This window comes from Dysidea avara, chromosome 6 (assembly GCF_963678975.1).
Source record: "Dysidea avara chromosome 6, odDysAvar1.4, whole genome shotgun sequence".
Lineage (NCBI taxonomy): Eukaryota > Metazoa > Porifera > Demospongiae > Dictyoceratida > Dysideidae > Dysidea > Dysidea avara.
This window is the reverse complement of record NC_089277.1, coordinates 36196468-36224269: the sequence shown is the minus strand read 5'-3', so window position 1 is coordinate 36224269 and position 27802 is coordinate 36196468. Positions and strand designations below refer to the sequence as shown.

At 38.8% G+C, this 27802-nt stretch overlaps 1 protein-coding gene across 3 annotated transcripts; it reads right to left on the bottom strand.

Moving 5' to 3' along the window:
- Window position 1: 1 nt before the first annotated feature.
- On the bottom strand, window positions 2-24948 carry LOC136257648 (guanine nucleotide exchange protein SMCR8-like). 3 transcript variants are annotated; one of them, XM_066050894.1, is made up of 32 exons: window positions 24765-24948; window positions 22763-22848; window positions 22114-22263; window positions 22018-22063; window positions 21572-21656; window positions 21375-21448; window positions 21204-21305; window positions 20096-20177; window positions 17442-17500; window positions 17340-17389; window positions 16015-16081; window positions 15904-15961; window positions 15418-15484; window positions 15298-15364; window positions 13853-13953; window positions 13764-13802; window positions 12943-13637; window positions 12608-12643; window positions 10934-10976; window positions 10745-10803; window positions 10567-10675; window positions 10385-10438; window positions 10271-10327; window positions 10148-10211; window positions 10044-10100; window positions 9954-9995; window positions 8570-8601; window positions 8427-8519; window positions 615-657; window positions 292-342; window positions 176-245; window positions 2-126 (listed from the first exon to the last, which is right to left on the bottom strand). In XM_066050894.1, the coding sequence occupies exons 1-32, from the start codon at window positions 24882-24884 to the stop codon at window positions 74-76; spliced, it is 2811 nt and encodes a 936-aa protein (XP_065906966.1). In that variant the 5' UTR covers window positions 24885-24948; the 3' UTR covers window positions 2-73. The 3 variants fall into 3 exon arrangements, with proteins under 3 accessions (XP_065906966.1, XP_065906968.1, XP_065906969.1); XM_066050896.1 differs by lacking the exon at window positions 22763-22848 and having other exon boundaries at window positions 24765-24905; XM_066050897.1 differs by lacking the exons at window positions 21204-21305; window positions 21375-21448; window positions 21572-21656; ... (2 more) ...; window positions 22763-22848; window positions 24765-24948 and adding an exon at window positions 20352-20383 and having other exon boundaries at window positions 20096-20295.
- Window positions 24949-27802: the final 2854 nt, after the last annotated feature.

Below are 27802 nucleotides of genomic sequence, written 5' to 3'. Positions count from 1 at the left end.
ATTTGCGCATAAGTGAAATATTTTTAAAATTAATCACATGAAAATAAAATTCGCAATTTTATTTAAATTTAGTTCAGTGCCCCCTGCAAGTCTGTTCACTACATTTCTGGTAGTTCAACTTGATGCCTGTTAAGTGAGGGGCATAATGGAGGGAATACAGTGTTACTGTGGTTACCTGTCATTCCATTTGATGCCTGCTCATCCCATTCTGCCAATTGTTGATAACTTATCACCTCGGATAAGTACTACAAGAAGTGTTACCATGGTAATTGACATACAACCTGTACATACCTGGATAATGTCTTTGTCACTCTTCTCTATGTTGAGCTTCAAAAATATTTTCTACACAATAACATAACACAACAGAAACGATGGAAAAATCACCATTCATGACTAGCATACAAATATGACATGATCAGATTTGTGGTTTTCACACACATTAACACAATGGTTAACAAATGGGAAGCGGCTAAATTTGGGCCTCAATGATAGTAAATAATAGAGAAAGTTTCAGGTTGGTATATACAGCTATGATTTACATAACGGTGGAGAACCACAAAATAACCAAATCAGTTGTACAATACATTCACATATATACATGTTCACTTAGCAACCTTTTTTGAAGGAATGTTGTGATCTTTAGCTGACAGTGTGGGACTATAAGAAGAAAAACACCAAGCAAAGTGTGTGTGAGTATAGTGTTTCTATTTTTTTAAGATAAGACATACATTATACAACCAAGTACTAAGAATAATAAGAAATGCGGTCAAGATTACATCATAAATAATAATAATAATGAATAAATAAATAAATAATTAAATAATTAAACAAATAAATAATGTTTGAGAAAACTACGTGGCCTAGAGACATGAACTAAGTGGGGATAGATCACAACTCTATAATAAGTACGCCTGTTCGTGCTAATGACTTGACCGTACGTGTAATTCTATATAATGCCCAGTACCACACCCTAGCTAGATTACAGATTGTGAAAAGGAGAAGATTAGCAAACGTCCTTGGAGTGATTGCAGGAGAGCCAGAGGCCATTTTACACATAAACAACAAGATGACAAGTATGATTAAATGTTTGTAACTGTGTATTTTGTATGCAGGATATGCACTCCAAGTGTCAACCAGCTGATGACCAGCTGGGATACCAGCTGATGGAAGCAAAAATTTGAGATACTCTAATAGAGCAGTCAGATCAAGATACTCTAATAAATCAGTCACAGTATTCAGAGAAGCAGTGTAGCAAGCTACATATGTAGTTATAAATAAGGAGGTGTGGTTGGTGGAGGGGAGATCAAGGACGTAGCTGGCAGGGGAGGTTCGGATAGTTAGGATGAACCCCCTCAGGCAAAATATTTAAAAAGTAAAATCACATCAAATCATACGTATACAGCCCTGGAGCTCTCCGGCAGCTACTTGCACACTAGCACTCCTCTGTACTACACTTGAGGGTCACATTGCATTAATGCTGAATCATGGAGATCGATTGCATCACATGATCAGTAGCGCACGTGATGCATGATTGAAATGGCGAAAGACTATTGATTGGTTGAGGCAGACATATTACAAGACAGCAGCTGCGATAAACTTGAGTGGTCATGTTATACATGTGTCAGCTGAGTACAAACTGTGAATAGTTATGTATATTTATCTGAAGACTGGTTTGTTTATTTGTCACATGTTGCGGACACGTGATGTCTTGAATACATTGGAGTACAAGCCAGGTCTAAAGTTGCTGACCATCAACAGGAGGACTGACCAAGAATAATGTATACCCGGAAGGAAGTATTGCCAACTAAGCGACTCGAGTGTGGTGGGTTCCCATGTGCTAGAAATTTGAAGTTGGCTGTCTGGAAGTGAACATTAAGTTAGTATAAGCTACAATAGGTTTATAGTTTCTATAAGCTGCATAAACAGCAGTGTGTAGGTTGTAGCTAGCTAGATGCACAAATAGCACCTTTTAATGTTACTGCCTAAGGGCACATTTTGTGTATACATCATTTTCATTCAGACGTGGTCTAGGGGGAAGCACCCAGGCCTTCCCCCAGAAACATTCCACTGGAAATCCAAACCCCCTTCAAGAAAATCCTGGCTACATCCCTGGAGATATTGTCAGTAGATAGTAACTTTTTGGTCTTTAGCTTACAGCTAGGCCTGGCATCATCAAAAGTCTGGCTATGCTCCTGACTACTCTATTGTGAGTCTGTAATAAACAAGAAGATGCATTGCTGCATATACAACAATGTGTAACTATCTCCTGTATGTTGTGCATGGCTGTACGCATAATATTATAGACTGTGATCACTGTGCCAACTAGTGCCAATGCCACACCGCTGATATACTAGCACATCACCAGTGGCCTCTAGTTACAACAGAGTCTATTGTGCCATATTGGCTTGATTGGGATCATTTACCAATTGTGCCTTCACCACGTTGTGCATAGCCTCACTTCACTGCTGAGTCATCTTCAGAGACCATCACACCTACAATATAAACTTTCAATATAGCTAACTTAACTAGGTTTTTGTGTAAGTTGTGTTTTAGTATTGTGGTTTTCTGATGCCAGTTAAACTCCCTTGCCTGTGTACGTATGCATATGTATCATTTCCACCAGTGCACACACACTACTCTGAGTGCTGGGTATGGCATTGTTTATACTTTCCCAATGGGTAGGTTGTCACGTTGGTGTATGTACTTGGTTGTATATAACCCGGTCCTAGTTATACAACCAAGTACTAAAATTAATACGAAATGCGGTTAAAATTTACATCACAAATAAATAAATAATTAAAGTTCTCAAAAGCTACGAGGTCTAGAGACATGAACTAACCAGGGATAGATTCGCCTGTGAACGAAGGCACAATCGTATAATCATTGCGCCTGTTTGTGCTGATGACTTGACCATAGGTGTAATTCTATATAACGCCCAGTACCACACCGTTGCTTAATTACAGACTACGTGAAGGAGAAGATTAGCGAATGTCTGTGGAGTGACTGCAGGAGAGCCAGAAGCCACTTTACACGTAAACAAGAAGATTACAAGTAAATTTTTATGTTTGTAATGCCTTCAATACAAGAAAACATTAAAACACATGCCACACTCTTTACAATACAGCTACATATAAAATACAAGTAAACAATTTTGTCTTGTGCAGCTGGCATGGTGAACTTCCTTTGTGTTGGTGTCAGGCAATTCAATACGTGCTTAATCTTTTTTGCCTTCACCTGGCTTAGCTATTAGGCTCTGGCTGGCTTGGCTGTCTTCCTTTATCTGGTTCATCTGGCTTGCATACTCCTACAGTATTGTGCAGCTATCTCCTGCAAGTTGTGTAACATAACTTATTTAGCTCTAGTTGATGTTGATATACTGTGCTGTATATTGGCTAATAATTTTTATCTGGTGATGTTGCCTACAATGTATTGCTGTATACAATACTGCAATAATGTATAGTTCTCTCCTGTATGTTTTGTATACATATACTGTGTACACATCACTGTGCCATTACCACACCAATGATGTACTGGCACTTACCTACTGGTGGCCTTTAGACATACTAGACAAATGCTAAAAGCATTGTGGGGCGAGCCTGATCAATTGATGTTGATACTGACATTTGCCGGTCTGTATGAAGTAGCAGAAGTACCAGTACATGTAGGAATAAAATCAAAGTACTGTCCTGCAAATTTACCTTGATTCTCTTTCTTCAGCAGTTTCGGTCCGTCTTGTTGTCCTAGCCTGCTCTCTTCTTGTCCTGAGGCTCTCTTCTATTTCTGACTGACTCTGCTGTAATCTTATAGTAGTACATCTATTCCTATCATACTCTCTGCGCCTAGCCAATCTATACAAAATGGTTGAGTAATTCTACTAGAGTTGTAAAGTGATTATATTAAACCTTGCATTTCTTTGTTCAGGTGTTTCTGTCTGTCTGCGAATTCGGTCGCGCTCTCTCCTTCTCCGTAGCCTCTCTTCTCGTGCTTCATCAGTCTCCACATTACTTGCCATGTGGCACAATCTGCACACGTGGTAGCATGGACTGGTAAATTCTTGTTCGCTATCCGTATACGTGACGCTCGTACATACCTTGGACCGCTACATTCTCGTTTGCCATCCGTGTTTGTGATGCTCGTACATACGTTCTACCGTTACATTCTCGTTCATCATCGTAAACGTGACGCTCGTACATACGATGATCGCCGCATTTGATCGTTCACTATGTCCGTATACTTGACGCTTATACACACGGGTTTGACCAGCTAGTGTGGGGCTCGCTCAGGCCCGCCCCAATTAAGTTGATTTGGGGATCGTGCCTTCACTACCTCATAGCCTCACCAGGGGGGCTGTCACGTTGGTGTATTATTATGATTAAAGTACTTGGTAAAGGCAGAGCCTGTATACCAGAAGGCCTTATAAAAGCCTAAGACATTTATATTAACTTCACTAAGTATGTTTGAAAAGTAGGAGTATGTACTTGGTTGTATGTGACCCGGTCCTAGTTATATAACCAAGTACTAAGAATAATACGAAACGCGGTTAAAATTACGTAATAAATAAATAAATAAATAATTAAATAAATAAATAATTAATAATTAATGTTTGAGAAAACTACGAGGCCTAGAGACATGAACTAACCGGGGATAGATTCGCCTGTGAATGAAGGCACAAACGTATAATCGTCGCTCCTGTTTGTGCTGATGACTTTACCATACGTGTAATTCTATATAACGCCCAGTACCACACCCTTGCTTAATTACTTACATATTGCGCGAAGAAGATTAGTGATGCCCGTGCAGGAGAGCCAGAAGCCACTTGTGTAAACAAGAAGATTACAAGTAAGTTTTTATGTTTGTAACATCTCAAGTCTCCATGCCAGCTGCCAGTGGATTCATTCATGTAAATAAACAATACAAGAAAACATTAAACTGACATATGCCACGCTCTTTACAATAAGCTTACAGTTACATATAAAATACAAGTAAACAATTTTGTCTTGTGCAGCTGGCATGGCGAACTTTCTTTGTGTTGGTGTCAGGCAATTCAATACGTGCTTAATCTTTTTTGCCTTCACCTGGCGTAGCTACTAGGCTCTAGTGGCTTGGCTGTCTTCCTTTATCTGGTTCATCTGGCTTGCATACGCCTACAGCATTGTGTAGCTATCTCCTGAAAGTTGTGTATGCATAACTATGGTGTGTCACCCATCACTGTGCCATTGCTACATCACTGATGAACCTTACTTAGCTCTAGTTGATGTTGATATGCATTGCTGTATATTGGCTAATGATTTTTATCTGCATGGTGATGTTTCCTATAATGTATTGCTGCATACAATACTGCAATAATGTATAGTTCTCTCCTGTATGTTTTGTATACATATACTTTGTACACATCACTGTGCCATTTATACCACACCAATGATGTACTGGCACTTAGCTACTGGTGGCCTTTAGTTACGATGCCACTATAGTGTTATATCTGTCACTACTGTGACATACTGAGTTGATTTGGGGATAATGCATTCACCACCTAATAGCCTCACCGGGGGGCTGTCACGTTGGTGTATGTACTTGGTTGTATGTGACGCGGTCCTAGGTATAATAATAATAATAATACAAAATCAATTAGTCAAAGTACAGCTGAAGGCCTCCCTCAGCTACTGCAAGGGAGACATCATCTTTTACCTCTAGATGACCGGCTGCCTCGAATACATAAAATCGCACTGCTACAAACAGCATCTCAACCAACCCATAACCACTGAATAATGTTCATCACGCTTAATATTGAGCTCAGTGAGCTGCTCTGCAAGTCTCTTATAAGTAGTGTGTAGCGTGTGTGTATGTGCAGTGTGTGTGTGTGTGTGTGTGTGTGTAGTGTGTGTATGCAGTGTGTGTGTGTAGTGTGTGTGTGTAGTGTGTGTGTGTAGTGTGTGTGTGTAGTGTGTGTGTGTGTAGTGTGTGTGTGTGTAGTGTGTGTGTGTGTAGTGTGTGTGTGTGTAGTGTGTGTGTGTGTGTAGTGTGTGTGTGTGTAGTGTGTGTGTGTGTAGTGTGTGTGTGTGTGTGTGTAGTGTGTGTGTGTGTAGTGTGTGCGTGCGTGCGTGTGGTGTATGTGTGTAGTGTGTGTGTGGTGTGCAATGAGCATTAAAAAGAAACAACACATTACAATTTCCAGATGTAATATCCAATATACGTTACTACAAAAGCAATATTATCATGTACGTAACACATTACATTTCTTAATGCTTTACCCCCAACTCTGCTAGTAGGGATCTAATGCTGAGTGTGTGTTATTGCATATACACAACACACCACATATATCCAGTATGTTATTTCCCAACTTATTGGTTGCAATTGGGTCCAAAAAGCTTTGGAAACAACATTGCAGGTATGAACAAAGAGTAGGAGTGCCTATAAGGCTAAGATACTACAACAAAGTATGTTTCGATGGCTGAACTACACCAGAGACTCGTGTTTAGAAGTTTGGACTTATTTATATCTTGTAATGAACAAACTATGGATCTGCAAGACATATCAATACAGCAATATATCGGTACAGCAAATAAGTATCATGGTACGATACTGTACTTGATACATGTATATAAAAAGATTCTAATAGAACAGTCAGTGATTGCTCTATTACTGTAACAGTGATCTCTTACTTAGAGATAAAAAGCCTCTCTATTACTCGTGCCATAAAGTGCAGCATAACAAGAAGCCATATAAATATGCATGTACAAGTACATGCAGTACTGCTGTTACCCAGGTCTTCTGAAAACAGTAGCTGCTACACATTAAGTATAAAGAACTGCACCACTAAACAATCTAGTAATCGGGACAAGCCTTTGTGGGTCCATGAATTAAAATTTTTGTGGTAGCTAATTGTCTGGGTAGTGTGAGAGGCCACACCACCATAGGTAACCAGGTAGGGATATACTCTGTAACGGCACTTCTGGTGTCTCCATGCTAAAAAATATCATATCAGAACAAACTAGCTAATTTTAGAAAGCAGCATGAATAATTCTCTTTGATGTTGACACAGTTAATGAGGTTATTCATACACTTAGAGACCTGTTGTCACGTGAGACTATTATGGTAAATTCAATAACACTTCAAAGAGTTTTCTATGTCACTGATTTAATTAGTGGTTGTATGGTTAATGAGATTTGGGTTTTTACTTTCATCAGCCATACCAGACCAAACTAGCTGTCAAACCAAACGAACCAGCTGCTCGATGCATATTACAGCTACCCAAACAATGTTCCACATTCACAACTAGCTAGCCATCAGTTCGTCTGCTTGTCAGTACTGTCGCCATTAGACCATCAACACACTTCAGCTGTGCTATTGCACCTGTTTGTAACTTTTGTCACTCCTGACCAGTTTTAATTAAGCTTGTTTTAATTAAGCTTGTCAGCTTCATGGCCAGTTGTTATAAAGCTTGTCGCTTCGTGGCCAGTTGTTATAAAGTTTCTCGCTTTGTGGCCAGCTTGTCACTTCTTAGTATTAGCTAGTAAACAAGCCTTGGAACTAAATAACAGTTGCTAAAACAACACCAAACTGGCCACTGAGCCGGTGGCACATGCAAACATGCTGAAAAAGACCTTACCTAGCATGACTCTGTGCTTCTTTTGTCAGTGCTGGTAACAAGCTGATTTCCAAATACGTTAGATACTCACTGTCGTTTTTTTAGTAAGTTGAAACCCTCGTGCTTGGTTTGGCACCTCAGCAGGCATTAATTAGTGACCTCGGCTGCACCTCAGTCACTAATTAATGCCACGCCTCAGTGACCAAACCACACCCTCGGGTTGTCAACCTACTAAAAACCTCCAGTGGGTAGCTAACATACACCAAAAATGAAGTAGAGATCCAAGTGATAAAAAGTAGTGACATAAGAGATGAATGATGGGAATACAGCATATAGAACCCCTACAACGGCATGTTATATAATATACTAGTTTTTGTTATAGCATACAGCTATATATACACATGTGACTGTTCTATTAGGGTGACTGCTGTATTAGAGTATGAGTCAGCAACCAGGGGGAGTGTCACTATTTCATATTTTCACCGTGCTAGCTAATGAATACAGCTAGACCAATAGTAAGAGGTGTGCATGATGAAGTAAATAGATTATTAAGAGGTGTGGTCTCCACACTCGATTGTTAACCGTTCCGAGTTGTTAGTGAAAGACTTGGAGAATACTCCAGAGGCTACACAGGCTACTGGTAACCATGGTAATGATATTAATCAACCAAGATCGTTAATGAGTGTTTTCTCTAACCTATGTCAATTAAATGTCCCTATTACCATATGAATTACATAATATGTTTTGTGGCTAATGTGGTAACCTATTACCAAACTAACACTCTGCCAAACAGTTTATTACACAAATCCCAAATATCATTTCTGGCATGTAGCTTCCTCACCTATAGAGTGGGTCTCGAGGCCTCTCTTCTCTTTTGGCAATACAGTAGAGATGGTAGTACACAAATGCCTTAGTGGCAATGTCCAGTAGTACACTGAAAGGTTGGATGATGTAATAATCCACACTTCTCTAATTGATACTCACCTGTGTATGTGTGCCATGAAGGTTTGCTCACTCTATGATGGTAAAACAACAGAAAACTGGTGACATAAAGTACAGCAATATTTATGTACTAGTTAAGTTACAGTTAAGTTACTAAAAGTACAGAAATTCCTAGTATTTGTTTGCCAATTTTGTAACATCATCATGACTAGTGAACCTGCACATACGTACCATATTACAAGAAAGAATGGTGCTAGGCTTATTATTGCTTTCCTCTGAGCGCATGCCCTATCTACTGTATCAATTACTGAAATAGCGAGTGGCCATTACACTTCATTTCCAGCCATGTTCAGCACATTGCACAGTGTTACAAACAAAGAAAGGACCAATCCAGTCACAAGTGGAAAGCTCTTTACAAACATACTGCATGTGGTGCTACTGTAAATCGATACTTTGCACTGTCAGCAAAGATAAATGGGACACAAAAGAAGGACACAAGGTCCATGAAGCATGCATTGTACATGTACACACAACGTCAGGCTGAAGCAGGTGAAAATATCAAGGACGTAGCCTTAGCTGTTATCAAGTTATGCTTGTCTGAAGGCATCAGTCAGTCAGTGAGTCAGTCAGGCAGTCAGTCAAAATTCCACTGACCAAATAATTTTTCTAAATTTTGTGGCAACCTATTTCAAATCACACTAAAGGCACTATTGAGCTTGGTTATACCTAACCAATACTGCCAGGCACCATGAAGGTATTGTGAGGCTGGTTTGTGGTCAATATTTTTTTGTGAGAAAGTGTGCAACCTCCCATGATCAGTACTAGATATAGATTGGTTCTTCACAGAGGAGGGTGGACATGATTTAAGCACAGCTAAATATATTATTGTACAGATGGTTCATTCATAACATGCTGAAGAACACTAACTTATGGCAGGAGTTACCATGTAATGTTTATTGCTGCCTTGTATGGCATGTGAAGATCTGAGGTAATTGTGCACGATATACATGACATTGTTAATATCGCCAACAGTACTCTCACTACTATTATTAACTCTTGATATCGCCATAAACCAAAGGGCTTTAATGTACCATCTTAAAACTTACGCTAAACCAATTCAATTATCCACTAAACCCCATTCAACCCCACCATTCACTAGAGTCTATTGAGGCTCATGTGAAATGGAGCTATGCAATCAAAGCAATAATTTTACATAGCACTTAAAACGTGTCCACCCTCCTCTGGGTTCTTCATAATCATTGGACAAAATCCACACATTTTTGAAATTCCCCTGGATATAGCAGATATTTGTTAGTTTACCAGCTTTACTACACATGTACAGCTTTACTACACATGTACAGCTTTACTATACATGTACAGCTTTACTATACATGTACAGCTTTACTATACACATGTCTGCACATACCTTCCATTCAGTTCTTCTACTAATAGAGTTCAGTAGAGTTCCCTACCACACAAACACAATTAATCAACCTCTACACATACACACACTCACCTCATAACGAGGGGTGTACAGTTTATTCTCTGAGCAGTTCCACCATGAGATGTAAGGCTACATGAAGTCAATAGTTAAGATACCATGGCAACATTCAATGTTACCCGAATGTGTTGTGGGATTACATGGTGGGCATGTCCCTCACTACAGTGGCCAATCAGTTTGAAGCTACAGTATTGCCATGGTAACAACACGATTCCAATTCAATATTCAATATTATAACTAACCATTGTAGATCTTGTAATTTGATTGGCTCTGTATACCAGGGGATCACCTGACATTGACTGTAAGGAGATGTGGATAACTATAATAATGAAATGAGAGTTTGTTAGAACTCTCACCTAGAGTGGCCTGGTACAAACATCCATAAGGCTGTTATGATTGTCTTGATCCTCCTATTATGTTGAAATAATGTTAGTAATGACACGCATGCACATGCACACACACACACACACGCACGCACGCACGCACACACACACGCACGCACACACACACACACTCACACATACAACTAGTTACTCACTGTTGTTGGTTAGGTTTCCCACTGATCACTAGAGGTCTACCACTTAATAAGGCATAGAACAAGTCCTGACAATTTGGATAGTTCTTAACAAACTCTAATATCCTGCGACCTGCAGATCATGTGATACACAGCAATGATCACACAATACACAACAGGGATCACATGATGCAATACTCACCTGGTCGTAGCTTGTGATGCTTAATACATTGTTCAGTGAAACTGGTCAATGGAAGTTTACTGTGGAATGGGGTATACAGTAGTAGCGGTAATATGTTTGTTGCATACGTATGCAACACACATTCAGACACACAGTACTGACACACAAATTTACAGTACCCCACATGTTACGTATAGTTTACACACTTACCCAGCCACTCTCACTACTGGCTGCTCATACAATGGTAGCTTAACTACACACAAGTACAGTTGTCATACACACATCAACAAGTATAGGAATTATATATCATTACAATAAAAAGTGTTTAAACAACGGGAACATCAGCTGAAGTGTAAATTTAATGTCTACTGTGCCATGGCTAACTACATACATAAATACAGTATACTACACTAAAATAGAATTACATCAGTGATTACAACTGTAAACTTCAACACTTGTTACAATCAAATTATTGTGGCATGTATATATATACGTATTTCGTGGTTATGCACTTTGTCGGGATTTTCACTTCATGTGAAAATCACAGATCACTGCTGCTCAATTCAAAGATTTTTTTCTCTACCACAGGGTTTCAAAGGGTCTGGATAAACTGCTAAAGTGTGTCTAAACCAGCACAGTAGCAGCAATCTCTGTATGAGGCATAGTCTAGTGTAGTCTTGCAGGCCAAACTCTTTAGTGAGCCACGTCTTCTTTAAGTTTGGGAACATGTGACACTATTTGTAAGCGTACACGGAACCACGGTAATTTATCAGTGAAGTATGAAGGTGTACACGTAGCCACACACACTTACAGGAAACGTGTCTTGTTGCCTGCAAACTGGGAAGGATGGACAAGACTGAAAACATAAGAGGTGATTATCGGAGTGATTGATACTGTGAAAGCCAGACATTGTTAGTAGCATCTACTAGCATCAAGAATAAATGTTGTGCTCATTTTTTGCAGCACATGTCAACACACACACATAAATTTTCATGTGATAAAATTTCACAGTAGCTTTCGCAAAAATCATAAAAATTACATACTGCAAAAATTTCCAAGTATACAATACAATATATAGCTGTTAGTTTAAAACTATTTTGGAACAAAAATTTATCAGTCTATAACACCAACTTTTTTTGCTTAGTTTCTGGCTACGTATGATCTGCCTGTTACAATGTATGTACACAGCCTTATACACACAAACAACAATATGAAACACTACAGGAAAAATCTTATTTCGACTATTGAAGGCAAGGTGCGAAAAGAACTGTTTTGCCTTTATGTGATAGACAACACACAAAGACATTGTGCAGTAACGCAAAAAAAAAATATATATATATATATATATATATTCTGTTGCCAGCAAACAGAAATGGATATAACTTAACTTAGGAAGACAAAGGTAAGTTCCATGATGATGCATGTATTGTATACACACTTGTCAGGTTGAAGCAATGTCTAATAGTGAATAATTCAAGCCTATAGCCTTAGCCATCATTGAGCTACATTGAGTTACACTATTCTGAAGGCATCGGTCAGTCAGTCAGTCAGTCAGTCAGTCAGTCAGTCAGTCAGTCAGTCAGTCAGTCAGTCAGTCAGTCAGTCAGTCAGTCAGTCAGTCAGTCAGTCAGTCAGTCAGTCAGTCAGTCAGTCAGTCAGTCAGTCAGTCAGTCAGTCAGTCAGTCAAAAAATCTGCCAAATAAATTTCGTGAGAATGTTGTAGCAACTTTATTGCCAAGGTGTTTTAGAACCACACTAAAGGCATATTTTAAATACTACTATTGCACAAAGACACTGAGATGATGGTATTTTTTGCACTAAAGTACAAACTTTCACGACTCCTACAACACAGTACACCCCATACTGTATGATATACACACATACCTGATATTGAAGGAGACATTGAGTCCTTGGCTATCACTGTAATAACACACAATATAAACAATGGAACCAGACAAGCACCTAGCCCTTTAAAAGCTGTAACTGTCTATATTAGAAATGCTTTGATACTGGAAAGAGTTACGAGGTTTTAAAAATATTCCCTACATTTAGTGTGGACAATTTCAGGGACTGTATGTACACTGGGGTCTTAACTAAGAATACACGCATGCTGTAGGTGTCCTCAAGTGTCCACAATAACAAGTTACAATGTGCAATAGTTAGTTCCAGGTATACATTTAAGGAATGTGACCATACGCACGAACAGACAGACAACATACAATCAGTTGGAGTGTAATATTCTGGTGAAGTAGCACCATAACTGGTTAAACGGGTTATCCGTAGCTCTGGTAACGAAATCAATGCTCTCCTACTACTATTACGACGAGCTAATAGTTTAGCAGCAGATAGCGGTGAATCCACCGACAATTCATCCTCATTAATAGAGAACTTGTTGCCAGGGAGACCGATCACCTGATCCTCCACAAGCATGCTACTATTTCTAGCACTCTTGTTCTTATTAATGATCACCAATGTGTCATTATCTCCTGGAGGCACTGCTGTATCATAATCCATGCCCACTTCAGTTGATGAGCTACGGTCTATCACATTCTTAAAGTCAGCCGGCCTTAGAGTGTTTTCCACGTCTTCAACTGGTTCACTCATGTCTCCAGTACTATTTGACGTGTTGTTAGAGGGTATCAAAACAAACCCAAAGTCCATGTTATCATCAGGTAAAGCAAACGTGTTCCTCCTCACAGTGTCATTAGCGTCATCGCTTAGATTGTTACTAGATGGTGATATTGGTGGGCTACTATTAGAGATACTGTGTAGACTAGGGGAAGAGTCTTGAGGTGTCATGAACTGGTCTTCAGATGATGGTAACACTGGTATGAGGTGAGGAGGAACAGTCGGGGATGGAGAACGCGATCCATTGTCCTCTTCTAGTTCCACAGCCTCTAATGAAGAATTGAAACTAAAAAAAAAAACAGGAAAGATTACACGTGTGGGTCAATCATTTCATTATCAAACCCAAAGGCTGCATGTGCATACAGTACAGTACAAATACTGTATTTGGAGCAAGATTAGTTCACAATACTACCTCAGGTTATCGGGTACAGGGTCCATGTAGATCGGAAACCTGTTGGCAGGAAGATGACATAATCAGGATCACACAAGTGGAACACTAACGTTTCTAAGCCGTCAGGCGTCCGCAGGAAGGACGGATCAAAGCAATAGTTGTCCTGGTCTCCTTGATCGGAATGAATAAACTGGACACCACCGAATGATTCCTGAAAAGGCAAAACAAAAAGTACAGTAGTAATGTTATACCCCTAAGAGAAAATCATAAGAACTTTTATATGGTACACAAACACGTATTGTACATGTATTCACACTACTACACACTATTGCCTGAACGCTTGAGCGACGGGTGCTTAGACAGCAAAGAAATGAAGCCCATTCACTCACAAGCTGGGCTTACTCTATTACAGCATACACTTATTGTACTCTAGTACACTCTAATAGAGCAGTCGTTATGTTTTGTTCAAACAATCAGGCTCCTACCCTCCTTGCTGCAAACAATTAGAACTGAGAACTCACATGTATCGTTTTACTACAATAAAAATACTTTCAAGGTGTACCATCCATATGAAGAAAATTAATAGAATAATGATCATTTTCAGCAAACAGTTACTAGAAATATGTCTATAGGCTCTACTCTGATCAGGGATCACTGCACGCATTGTTATAATAACTACTACTACTATTTTACATGCATATGAACATACACACATGCACGCACACACGTACACACACACACACACAACACGTTTGCGTGCGCGCACACACTACACACCAGAGCAAAGACAATTATAATAGTTTTAAAACCCTCAGACACAATGTCCTAGCTATCAAAAGAAATGGGATGGAGCCTAAGGAATATAGTGGAACCTCGATAATCCAAACTAATTGGGGGGAAAGGGTGTTCATATAATCGAATAGTACGTAAAATCAAACTTCCATACATTTATATACAGAGCTTTGCTCAACTACTCTAATATAACATACACTGGTTGACAAAATACCCTAAATGAACAGTCAATTTGGTGTTCGGATAATTGAGAGTTCGGTTAATCAGTGTTCGGATAATCGAGGTTCCACTGTACAGTTTATCTGTTTGGTTTATGGCTTGTGCTGCTAATCATAACTACCACTTGGTTGCTAGGAGACACTACATTCTTAGAACCCAAGGGGGGAGGCCAAGAATGTACAGTATTAGGCTTACTCCCATTGAATTAGCAATGTAACAACAAGAGCAATGAATGATGTGAACAGTAGACACCACAATTAATAACCATGTACAATCTAACCCTTAGTTGAAATGTCCCACTCTGTCCTACCACGACCGATCAAGCCAGAACAATACGACCAGTCTACTGCAAAACTTTATATTTGTCTCTGCTACACACACACACACGCACGCACACACTACACACTAACACACACTAACACACACACACACTAACACACACACACACACACACACACACACACACACACACACACACACACACACACACACACACACACACACACACACACACACACACACACACACACACACTACACTACACCTGTTGCAGATGCTGCAGACTGCTATACTTGTAAGGATGAGGTTTGTAGGAAAGTGTACGGCCATCACTGTACATGTGACAGTCACATGATGGGGATCACATGATCAACACATCACTCACCACTTCCTGTTCTTCATCACATTCACAAGAGGAGTACGACCAATTGTGAGCAGGGATGATAACGGGTCTAACCAAAAGTGAACCAGCATGAATTAAAGTGTTAACAAATAATCCACAGCATTACTGACAAACAAACAAATATAGGATATACGTAGGACTGAAAAATGCACAGCAATGGCACAATGTATGAGTCAGAGAAGTTTTCAGGAACAAACTACATCATTGTTCACATGTTTGAGGCTACATTCACTTGGGTAAACTTTGTTATACCCCCAATACTAATCATGAATTAGTTTCACTAAACAGGCAAGTGTATGTTCTATTAGAGCAATTGAAGAAGTTTAGTGTATGTACGTATACTACAAGAATTTTTTTATCCAAACTAATTCACTTACTGTATTTGAGCACTTTTGTGGCTAAAAACTGGCATAAGGTGCTTGGATAATGAACTACTGTAGCTGGCACAAATGTTTGATCATTACTCACCTAGAAGTTTAGCTTCTTCTTTTTCAATGTTCAAAGCATAAAATGGTCGACTGAATTTCTGAAACAGTAATAAATGATTCAGAGCAGACTGACACGCAGACAGACAAACACCTTGTGGATCAGTTCCAGCTCAGTACGAGCATTCCTATACACTGGAGTTGAAAGCTGTGACAATGGCCTGAGGGGAAAACATACAGTACTTGTACATAGCAGTAACACTTCACGGGTTACCAAGGACCACGTCCTCAGGGGAAGATGGCTGATTATATGAGAAGGTAGAAGATATAGGAGGATACAAGGTACAGTGTTAACAAGTACTGTAGTATTGCATCTCATATGTAACTGTGATACCCAACACAATCTTGCAAGCTTAAATTTACAGCATAAAGCATTGAATACAATGGGTGAAATGCTTGTATTGCTAAAATAAATCATAAATTTATTTTTTGAAGGCTTTGATCTTAGTGAAGAAAGGGGCTAACAATAAAAACCTAGATATCATCTTCATCTTCTCAAGAGTTGAAAAAATTTTGAATCTTTGTAGTAGACACAAGGATACAGAAATTATTGGTGTTTGTTTACGTAACGTCGGAACAATAGTATTCGATTGTCTGCCTTTGTATGAAGTGATGAAAAGTGATACAAGGAAAAGCCTTACCCATTGAACGATCCCCCTAGGCATAGTCATGGTGAACACAATGGTTACAAATTATCACTCTGTGTGTCATTCTGCTGGTAAGTTAAAATCGTTTTAGTAAGTGCCTGTAATTTATTTTCCCTGTACAAATCAATTTACAGGTGTATCTGTTGTTGCTACTTTGTAGGACTGTAACTCCCACAGTTATTACCACATGAGGCTGAAATTTAGCCACAGCATGCATTAGGCTAAGTAGATTATAAACATTTGCAGGGTTTTTTTGCAGATCCAGTCACATATTTGGAACCTGCATACATACATAGTGTAAGTAACTGAATAGGAAATGCGGAAAGTAGCAAATCAGGAAAGAGTTATGTTAAGCCAATCACATTTGATGTCTTTAACACTAATATAGCACTCCATATACCAGAGTCTAGTGTTGAAATGAATAGCAATTTAATAGTTGTGAACAAAACGACCAAATATTGGATTATTCTTTAAGCTTATACCTCTATTGAATAAGTACTGAAACTTTTTGTTAGAGAGCAAGGTAGCTAAAGCCTAAGCACTATTTCTACAGTGTCTTTTCTAAATAGAATTTTTACAGCATAGATACATCTCTTCATTCACAATCTTAAGTTTCAAGGCTGGCTTTCCCATCTGAATACAGTGTACAAAGTGCTAACGAATATTCGAATAGTGTGTTAAAGAATCGAATAGTGTCATACCGACCGAATAGTCAAATAGTCAAATAATCATTTCAGAGTCTACACAGTACATACACACAACTGGTGCTCACTTTAGTTTACGGTCAAACCGGTACGTGACATGAGCCATGGTACGGGTTGGCTACAGCAGGTGAGGTGTACATGACACACAACACACACACACACACACACACCTGATAGTCAGTCTCCAAGTGATTTAAGATGAATGATATTCCTTCTTGTTGGATGGAGCCTGAGGGAGAATAATCACACGAAGGAGACTGTACACACAGCAATATATGTATGTAATATTAAGGCTGCTCCATAACTGTGCAGTTAGAAAAACACAAGTTGAATGTACACAACTATAGTAAGACTTGGCCAGTATTAATACAAAACAAGCAGTTGCATCACATGACTTATTTATATGTCCTGTTATACCATATCATATTTCCTTGGTTAAGCGCCACACCTTTAATAGTAAGTACCGTATAGCTGGTAATTTTCGAAGGGCTTTTATTTTTGGATATTGTGAAGAGGCCCTTCTATTTGAAAATAAATTCCCACATCTGGTTGTACTTCGAAAATAAATTCCCACAAGTGAAAGCAATGATCCAACTTTCGGAAATTTGCTTGTGTATTCCTTGAACTTTAGCTCAGTATTATTGATGATAATGGGTAAACTGTATCATTACTGTGCCGATAACCAGAAAACAGGTGGTCCAGAATGGGAATTGATGCCATCTGCTCTAGATTCTCATGATGGTAGATAGCTAGCTACAATCGAGCGCGGTCGAACCAGTGAATATACTCCACTTGAGACTCCCCCAGTCTTCTCTCCAGTGCACAGGGATGGGGATTACTCCATCATGCAGCAGACATGGGGCCAAGTACATGAGTACTTATACTTAAGTACACTTAAGTACAGATTTGAAAGTACTTGTACTTTACTTAAATACTTCCTTGATTTCCCCAGTGTACTTGTACTTATACTCAAGTATTTTGCTAAGTACTTGTATGTACTTGAGTACTTGTAAGTACTGCAAACATTGTACGTAGTTTGTACACAGTCTGGCAAATAAAAATCAATGCTGCTGCTAAAGTTAGTGCATTTTAAGTGTTTAAGAGAGTGAATAGTTGACAAAAACCTGAAAGTACCAACCCCACTAGGTACACTTACATACTACAATACACTGAATAAGTGTAGCAAAATGTACTTGTACTTTACTTGAGTACTTCCAGCATGTACTTGTACTTTACTTAAGTACTCTCTTGATTGTCGCTGGAGTACTTGTACTTATACTTGGAAAATTCAAAAGTACTTGTACTTTACTTAAGTACTTTCAAATGTACTTGGTCCCATGTCTGTCATGCAGTAAGTCAGTTTTTGGCAAACATTCACGTATCTTCATAATTTGTGACTCAAATTTCTGTTTATTTGAAATCCACTCGGACTTTGAAATATGCACTCTTCAAAACTAAAATCCTTCGAAATTCAAATTTTGCTTCTTGTGCAAAATATTCTGCTTCAAAAATAACCCACTATACGGTAGTCAGATTTGAGTAGACACTATCGATTTTGAAAATGAGGGCTTAAAACATTGCTTTCTAGCATCAAGTGATGGACGAATCTGAATAGCCGTCGCATCAACTCCACAATGTTTAACCAAGTAAATAAGGTACGTACATCCTTGTCTAACTCCCACAAGCCATTACACATTTTTGAGGGTGGTGTGAGGAATAGGCTTGTGTAGCAGTACAAACACAACATTGTTATACAGTAGATGTCATAAGCTATCTGAACAGCAACACAATCTCAATGTTCAGAAAATCAAAGTGTTTGTATAAGCCTGTTCATTTACAGAATGCCTAGAACATACACTTGCTGTATCCCAATATATACTCTAATAGAAAAAAAGCAAACAAGTTCCAATATCTTTGTATGTAAGCATATTTCTCTGACTGTACACACCCACGCTTGTGCGGCAAAGAAGTTTTAAGTTAAAAGGAGCCAGTATGACCATTCTATAGACACTTACAGACAGGTAAGCTTTTGCATACATACGTACCCCATGATCAGGCAGTTCGACATATGAATGAAATAGTGATGCACTGATACCGTATTGGTATCGACCCTATTTTGGCAGTATCGGACTTGTATCGGTAACGTTATAAATGCCCGATACTAACCGATACTTTAAATGACATCATTTAATTATTTATCAAGATGGCGGCATACATACTGTAATGCATCGAACGGAGTTGAGCAAAAGTTGATATAAGCTATGAATTCCTTAAAGGAAGCCAGCCACTAGCATTATTAGTATAGTGGAAATTGAAGTAAGCCACAAAATAAGATTCATTGAAGCCATAAACTATTATATTCACATAATTGATAGCCACAAAACTAACAAATTGCAGTTGATGAGATTAGCAAATGAGTTTAGTAAGCTGATTATTAACAAATCACTAGTTGCTTTTCTTGTGAGAAATGCCTGTGGAGCAAAGTATCGGTATCGGATCGGTATCGGCCATTTCCAGCCTCAAATGTATCAGTATCGGATCGGTAGTGAAAAAGTGGTATTGGTGCATCACTAGAATGAAACTGGTTTCTGAATGCAAAGTGAACAGCTTTCCCAGAAGAGTGTATGGGAACAGCTAAAATTAAAGTGTAGTGGCCTTGTGGGCTACCAGAAATTGTGCATCCCTTCAAGAGGGCATGTCACTTTCATACACAAGCAAAAATAAAGAGCAGAACTAAGGCTTTATATATATATAATTTTTATAAAGTAACATAGATGTACTCAAAGCACAGCTGTGCATAACATAACTGAATAATGTCACTCACCAATCAATTGTTCCACATGTTCTACAGCATGTGATCCACCTTGGTCCAATTGTTGTAATGCCTTCTTGATGCTAGAAGAATTCTGCAAGAGATCACATGACTCTGTCAACATGGACTTTGTCACCATGGCAACCCAACAATACACAGCATTACAATTTACAAGTGAAGAACAAGAAGTGCCTCTGCAATCAGTCCAATCACTACAAAAATACAGACAATTTCTGTTTAAAATGTAGAGAAGCTATCACGTGCTAACCACCACAAAATTGACATCTTGCATTGTCAGTCAGTGAGAAGAAATGGAACACATCCATGCCACGATATGTGCATACGTACAAATATTTGTACATATTGTGGTATGCCTAAAGGCACCTGTTGGGTTAAAACGTCATCTAACAGTGAAAAACCCAAGCCCATAGCCTTAGCCGTAATTAAGTTACACTGATATTGCAACTAATGGAAGGTTTAGATATTGTGTAATTTAGATATACAGTATTAGCGCTTTGTCCTTGCTAAATAATAATGAAGTAAAATGGAAGTAGATTTTAAATAAATACCATATACTAAACACTGGAGCTATTTAAACACAATTTACTATGTACAGCATTGTAAGTGGCACACTTCATTTTAGCTTTCATCAGTAAAAGTCACGGGTATTCGTACTGGTATATAGGCCAGGGGTGGTGGAGAAGGGGGGGCAAGGGGGGGCTGCAGCCCCTGTGAAAAAAATTATGGAGGGGCTTAGCCTCCCCCCCCCCTAAAATTATTCAATAGTATTATTCGAGATACTCTAATAGAGCAGTCACAGTATTCTGAGGAGCAGTGTAGCAAGCTACATATGTAGTTATAAATAAGGAGATATAGTCTATATAGTCTAGTTGGTAGAGAGCAGCAGCAGGTAATAACCTCTTCTTTTTTTTTGGTCTTTGACTTACAACTAGGCCACGGCATCATCATGCTAGACCCCCAGCCCCTCCTAAATATAGGTATCTCTGCTGCCTCTGATATAAGCAGTATCCAAAGTAAATTTTTGAACACTTTTGGAGCACATTTCTGAGCACTTTTGTGACTAGCTAACAGATACTGTATGAAGAAGGTTCCAGCTTACCATTTCTTCAAGCACAATATGTAGAATATCCGTCACTTCTTCCATTTGTTGTCGGACTACATTGATGTCTCTCTCTGGAACATCTTGTTTGCAGAAGTCAAACTGTAGTGTGTGCACACAATTAATGTAGTGAAATATTTTCTTGTTAATAAATAAGTATCATACACATACCTCAGCATACAGGTGGCTAGCTGTGAAGTCTGCTTCATTTCCATCATATTCTAAACCTTCCTGCTTGATTAACTCTGTGTTAAAATGATAAGCACCATGACTACAATTACAGTACAGAATACTTAGCACAGTGGCTACAATCTTAGAATAAATCTCTATAGGAAATACATAATAAGCACTGCGGTTGTAATACAGACCTCCAGTGTAGTCGAGATCTTTTAAGCGACGGATGAGGTCGTTGAGGAACAACATCAGATTAGCACACCGTAGCATTGTAGAGACCTGGGGAAATGCAGACACATTAGTACATTACACACACTCCAAGCACACACACACATACATGGTTACCAATCTAGTGCTCTACTGAAACAGTGCACATATCTGTGTGTAGTTGCAATATGTACGTTATGTGATACAGTATACTTTTCCAATTACCATACTAAAAACATGGACAACTGATAATTTTTCATTGTATAATCTCCATTATAATTATGCTGCTACATAACAAGCCTAAAGAGTCTAGGAAACTGGGTAAAGAGCTCTACTCCACAGTTACGTATAAGCTCAATCCATATTTCCATGTACAAATATGGAATATCACACAATGCTAATACTGTACAAACACACACGTATTGTTCCATACCTTATCAAAACTATCTTTTAGGGATAAAAAGTTATCCACCAACATCCTAACCAACAAACAAGTAACCAACAACAAATATAACCAATGAGAACACACTTCTCTGTCTGACTGACGTAGCTGATGCAGTATTGTCGGACGTACCCTCGGGCTGAAATGTCATTCAGTGTCATGTAGTGGATATAGGCGTACATGTCCTCTTGTGGGACTGACTGTATTATCTGAGAATCATGAACTATGGAGAATTTCCTATATACAAGCAGTACATATAATTTTCTGAACGCACTACATAGACATACTGCTACAAATCAAATTTAAAAAAATTTAAAACAAAAACATTACACAAGTCTACAGTACTACGTACATACTATCCAGGATGAATATTTCATATCTCAGGTCATCCCCAGTGTATTATGTTACATACCTATAAAGTGTCTTTTTACAGTAGTCCTCATTATATCAAGCATATTATGCCTTCTGTGAACGAAAGTTCTGCAGAGATAAATACCAGGCCTGGAACGAAGGTCAAAATTTTAACCTCCAAAGCTTCTTACAAGAAAACTACCAAAGCTTTGTTGATTATGTCATAATGACCATAACTGATGGTGTACTACACCCATAATTGTGGTCTCCTACTTTGTTGCAGCTGTAGTACAGGCTGCTTAGATTGTAAGTATAGTAGATTGTTTACAGTACGTAAGTGACAAATTATAAAAAAAAAATTTGCTCCCTACTGAACACCTATTACCTGTTGGCTTGCAGATCACTGCTCAGCACTCGGACGGAAAAAGCAGACTTGTCAAATTTCATGTCATCATTATGAGGAATGGTCAACTAAAATCAAGGAAGAATGAAAACACAACCATAGATAGAGACAATGTAATATGGACACCTTGGGAGCGACCAATAGTGTCCTGATTATCACGGTTTTTCCAAGTCACATACAGCTGTATTAGCAGGCATGCCAACAGGATCATAGAAATTTAGTGCTCAAGTACTTTCAATTGTACACATACGTATGGAGATGTGTGACATTATTTCTAGCTGGCAGTAAGTAGTGCATGCATTAGATTTTTCCAAGTAACAACACATGATACACACTGCACACAAAATCTTTGCACAAGCATTGACTGACTGATTGACTGAATGATTGATTGATTGATAAGCCAGTCGGCATAGCCGCTCTTCCCTGGCAGAGGAAACACACATATGTACAAGCACTGTTGGTCAGTAGAGCACATGTGTCCCACAGAGCTTTCCCCTTTCCCTAGCAAAATAAACCAGTAAAACTGTCAGTTTGCTACCACTACAAAAGCTGTATCACTGTTACATTTATTGCGATATAAGCTTAACAATAAGTTGGCTAAAGAATGTCTATCTAAGTGCATTATTATTATATTAGCTTAGTGTCTGGTAAGGTCACTTTTTAAACCAGGCGTGCGCCCACAGCCGGCCGAAGGCCAGCTGTGGGCGCGCGCCTGGTTTACTGAAAATGTTTTTGTAAAAAACATGTGTGTGTACCTATCTACCTATCTATCTATGTTTGTCCGTATGCACCCACATGAGCAAAATCGTTAAATAATGGTAAAAGCAGCTTTTACGTAAGGAGTAAAAGCGAAATGAAGTCTGTATTAAACTTCTGCACAGGTGAACTTTGCTCTGAGGTGGTTTCTTTTCGGCAGACTGAAATACGGGTGTGGCGACTTTTGTACACTACCTTCCCCTTGAGGTTTTCAGGCATTTAGCAGCTGAAAAACAACGGTGCAGGCCTCGTACACTACCAGGAATAGCCTATCGCTTCGAGTTGAAAGGGGGTGTATCCCTTACATATGTGAACAAAAATGAAGAGCAGCTTTGAGGCTTTGTCAAGAGAATTTGTGGGAAAAAACACAATAGTCAAACTATAAACAGTTTAGAAGATACTTCTGTGCGTAATATGTCGGTAAATGCAGTTTGTTTAACAAGTGCTTCCTTAGCAGTGCATAGCAACGTAATTGAACGAATTACGGAAATTTGATGAATTATGAAATACGAGAATTAGTTAATATTATTGTGCAACCTAAAACTACCCTATTGTAAAGTAGTAATACATAGTTGGTTAATTCATAGTAGCATATACTATCTATGGTTAATTCCAGATGAGTTAACTAGCTGCATGGTGCCTGGTTTTTAGAAGTAGTACAACATCAACTTGTTTCTCTTTGTGTGAATGGAGAAAAGGGAAAATCACTTGTACAACACTCATAGAACCTACTAGGAAAGGTGCTCACAATGTGTTCAGAAACCTGCTCCACTCATTTTGAACGAACCATCTTAGTGTGAAGCTACACCAGTTTTTACAACAAAACTTTCGCTCAGGACACAAGTACACACCTACAATTTTCCCAAAACAAATCACAGGAATGGGAAGTGTGCCTGGTTAAAAATCCTTTCCTCCAGCCACACAAAAGGGGAAACAGCAAGATTTGCACCCACCATACAGACGGTGGTAAAACCATAATTTGCTTGGATGTATACCTATATAAATACAAGTCATTATTGGCTGGTCATTTACACCATTAATTAGCAATGCCTGAAACCCTGTACAGCACAGATGAGTACACCATGGAGTCAACTGATTGTAACAACCATATTTACAGCCAAGGCCAAAAGCAAAAGACACTGTGTTCATGAGAAGATGTTCGACGTATTAGCAATGTTATATATTATATCAGGTTTTTAAATTATTCTATTTATAGCGCATTACTTACCAAAGCTACCGGTCCTACAAGTTCGGAAAATTCACTGAGGAGGATGAAATCTTTCTGCTTGCTGGGAAACGAAGAGCTGCTGACCTTCCTGATATGGCTGGGAGAAGCCGCAGCCATCATAGTGTAATCGGAACTACAAAGCGTAAACTTTCGTGAATTCAGTGTGTGTTTTGCGAAATTAACTTTCACGAGTGGAGCGCCCCACTACGTTCAGCTTGACTCATCTGTTTAATGTGTTTATTTTATTTTGTGTCTGTTTAATGTGTTCGTGTATGTAAAAACACAGCTGATCATATTACAAAAAAAAAAACTTTCACGAGTTTTGTGTGAAAACGCGAAAATTATTTTACGCGAACATTTTAATTAATCATTTACTCAGTTGCTGAGAAGATTTAGAGGGGCGTGCCTAAGGCTTCATCCAAACGTTCGTTCTTTGACTCCTTGAAATATAGCTACTGCTGTAGCTATATGCATTAAACTCTGGCAAGACACAATTTCCAGCTAACTAGCTACACAATAGCTACTGACTATGATGTTGGCAGTGGTTAAATCTTTGGAATACTGCAGCTTTTTTTGTTTTCTGAATTGGTGACTGCTACTGAGGAATGTGGTGAGTATCAGTTTCAATATTCCTTCTACCCTGGTGAGCCATGTGAGGAGATATACAACATGAATCCAGCCGGAAAGTCGTAACTTGTCAGGACATTACGAGATACTAGCTATAGATGGTCCCAGCAAGGTGTATTGTGCAATGAATTACACTGGATCTTCAGTGCTTGGACACTTATAACAATCATCCTGAAAACTCGTGACAAGTCCGGATATTAATAATAACCCGGCAATGGACATATTGTGACATGTCAGCACTAGCTACCAGTATTGCTGGGGCCACTACAGGAGGATGGAGAAGAATTGCTAACATCAACATCGCTGCAGGAGATCCCTGTCCTAGTGGGCGGCGCAGAAGTACTCATTCTGGCGTTAGCTACTGTCGTGTGGTTAGTGATGCATTTGCTCAACATGCTTGCTCTTCAACTTATTTTTCTACCAGTGGAACTAACTACCAGAGAGTGTGTGGGAGAGCAAAGGGATATCACAAGGGTGAAACATCAGCTTTCTTTGGAAATGTTAACTGGGGTGTACCCATTGATAGTTCCTATGCTGACCGGTGGTTTATGCATTACTTACGATGACCCATGTCAGCACATTTGGACATAAGCTGCTGGAGGGGGAAATAGCAACATTCCTAGTGTTTATAATTGTCCTTGTAATGGTAATGGAACATCCCCATCTTTTGTTGGTAATGACTACTACTGCTCATGGAGCAACACAGCACCACTTCATACCAGTACTTTTAACTTAAATGACACATTGTGGGATGGAACCGGCTGTGTCCTCAGTTCCTACTGTGACAATCCTTCTAAACTTTGGTTTTACCATGAATTAAGTGGGCTACTATGAGTGATATAGAAGCCAGGTTGTGCTCATTTAGTGGATTTGCTTACAGAGCTGTGTTGCTCGTTGAACTAGAGCTGTATGTTCAATAACATTGTGCTTTGTATCAGTGTATATATAAGATGTATGCTGGGTTGTACAGTTTGTAATTGCAGGCCATCCCACCTAATTTATCAGCGGTGCCACATCAAGAAGGAATCCAGATGTTATGGTTACCATATTTATTACTTAGATTGATACCCCTCACAAAGAAAACTTGGCAATAGCTGATTCCATCTTTCACATATGTTGATCAAATGCCAGATAGCAAAGCATACATGATCTCTTTGAGATGGTATAATTTTGCACTTTATCATGCAATATTCCAGCTTGTAGCAAATAGCAATTGTAGTGCTTACTAGCAAAATTATTATGCCCACACAGTCTGGTAGCACATGGCACATACATTACTATCATTGCCTTCCTTGACTACATGTACAGCTTAGTGTCACTCCCCCCCCCCCCCCCCCACACACACACACACAATCACACACACCACACATACATTTTTTAACGACTGCATGCATGTCAGGCTAAGTATATACTAGCTACGTAGTCACATATTCATTATTTTGGCTAACTAGATAGATGGTTGCGCATACCTACCAAGCATGTGGAGCAATGCAAAGGATATTTATCTGTTTAACATTTTCAGCTACATTGATTTGCCAGGGAATTTGGATGTATATGTAACCAGATTTACAAAATGGGGTCTTCCACACACCCAATTTACCAACTTTGATAATTCATAAAATTCAGAATGAAGGAGCTATTAACTTGAAATTTGGTCAGTAATGAGCACCAGCATAGCTTAATGGTTGGAGAAAACACCAGATTTATAAATTATGTTACTTGATCTCTTCCAAGTGGATGTGCCGATGTGTATGGAAGGCCCAGCCCTCTTTGCAAATCCACTCACATATTTACAACACTGCATACCTGTACCCCATGCACATTAAAGGACTATGGAATAATTAATTGAGTCTGGCACATTTTAAATCACTTAATATTCAAATCTGTCAGGTTCTCAGACCAAACAATCCTACCAAATATGGAAATCACTTTTGAATATACCCTTGACAGTTACTTTCACTTTATAATTGTGTGTAATTGTAACATCTTATAAGATGTTACAATTACACACAGAAATCTTTGAGTCTATTTTGCATATTACATGTACCAATTGGAGCACATGACATGATCTTGTACCACTTATTGACAACTAATGCAAGTGTCTCCTGTTGATTGATTTTTTCTAAATTTCTATCTAACAACCTCAACAACTGAATAAAAGTTATGCTGGTAGCCCCAGGAAAATATGCAAACTAAATCAGCTGCAATAAACCCATGCATAGTGGAACTAAGTAAATAACCATTTAGTAAGGTAGAATCACAGTTTCCAACTGATACTCTAATAGAGTAGTCACTTCCACTCATTGTGGCAACATTCCCTAATACAAGCACATAAATAATGTATGGTTATTATCTTGTATACATTTTTAAAATGCATAGGTCTATAATGTATATATAGCTGTGCTAATGGT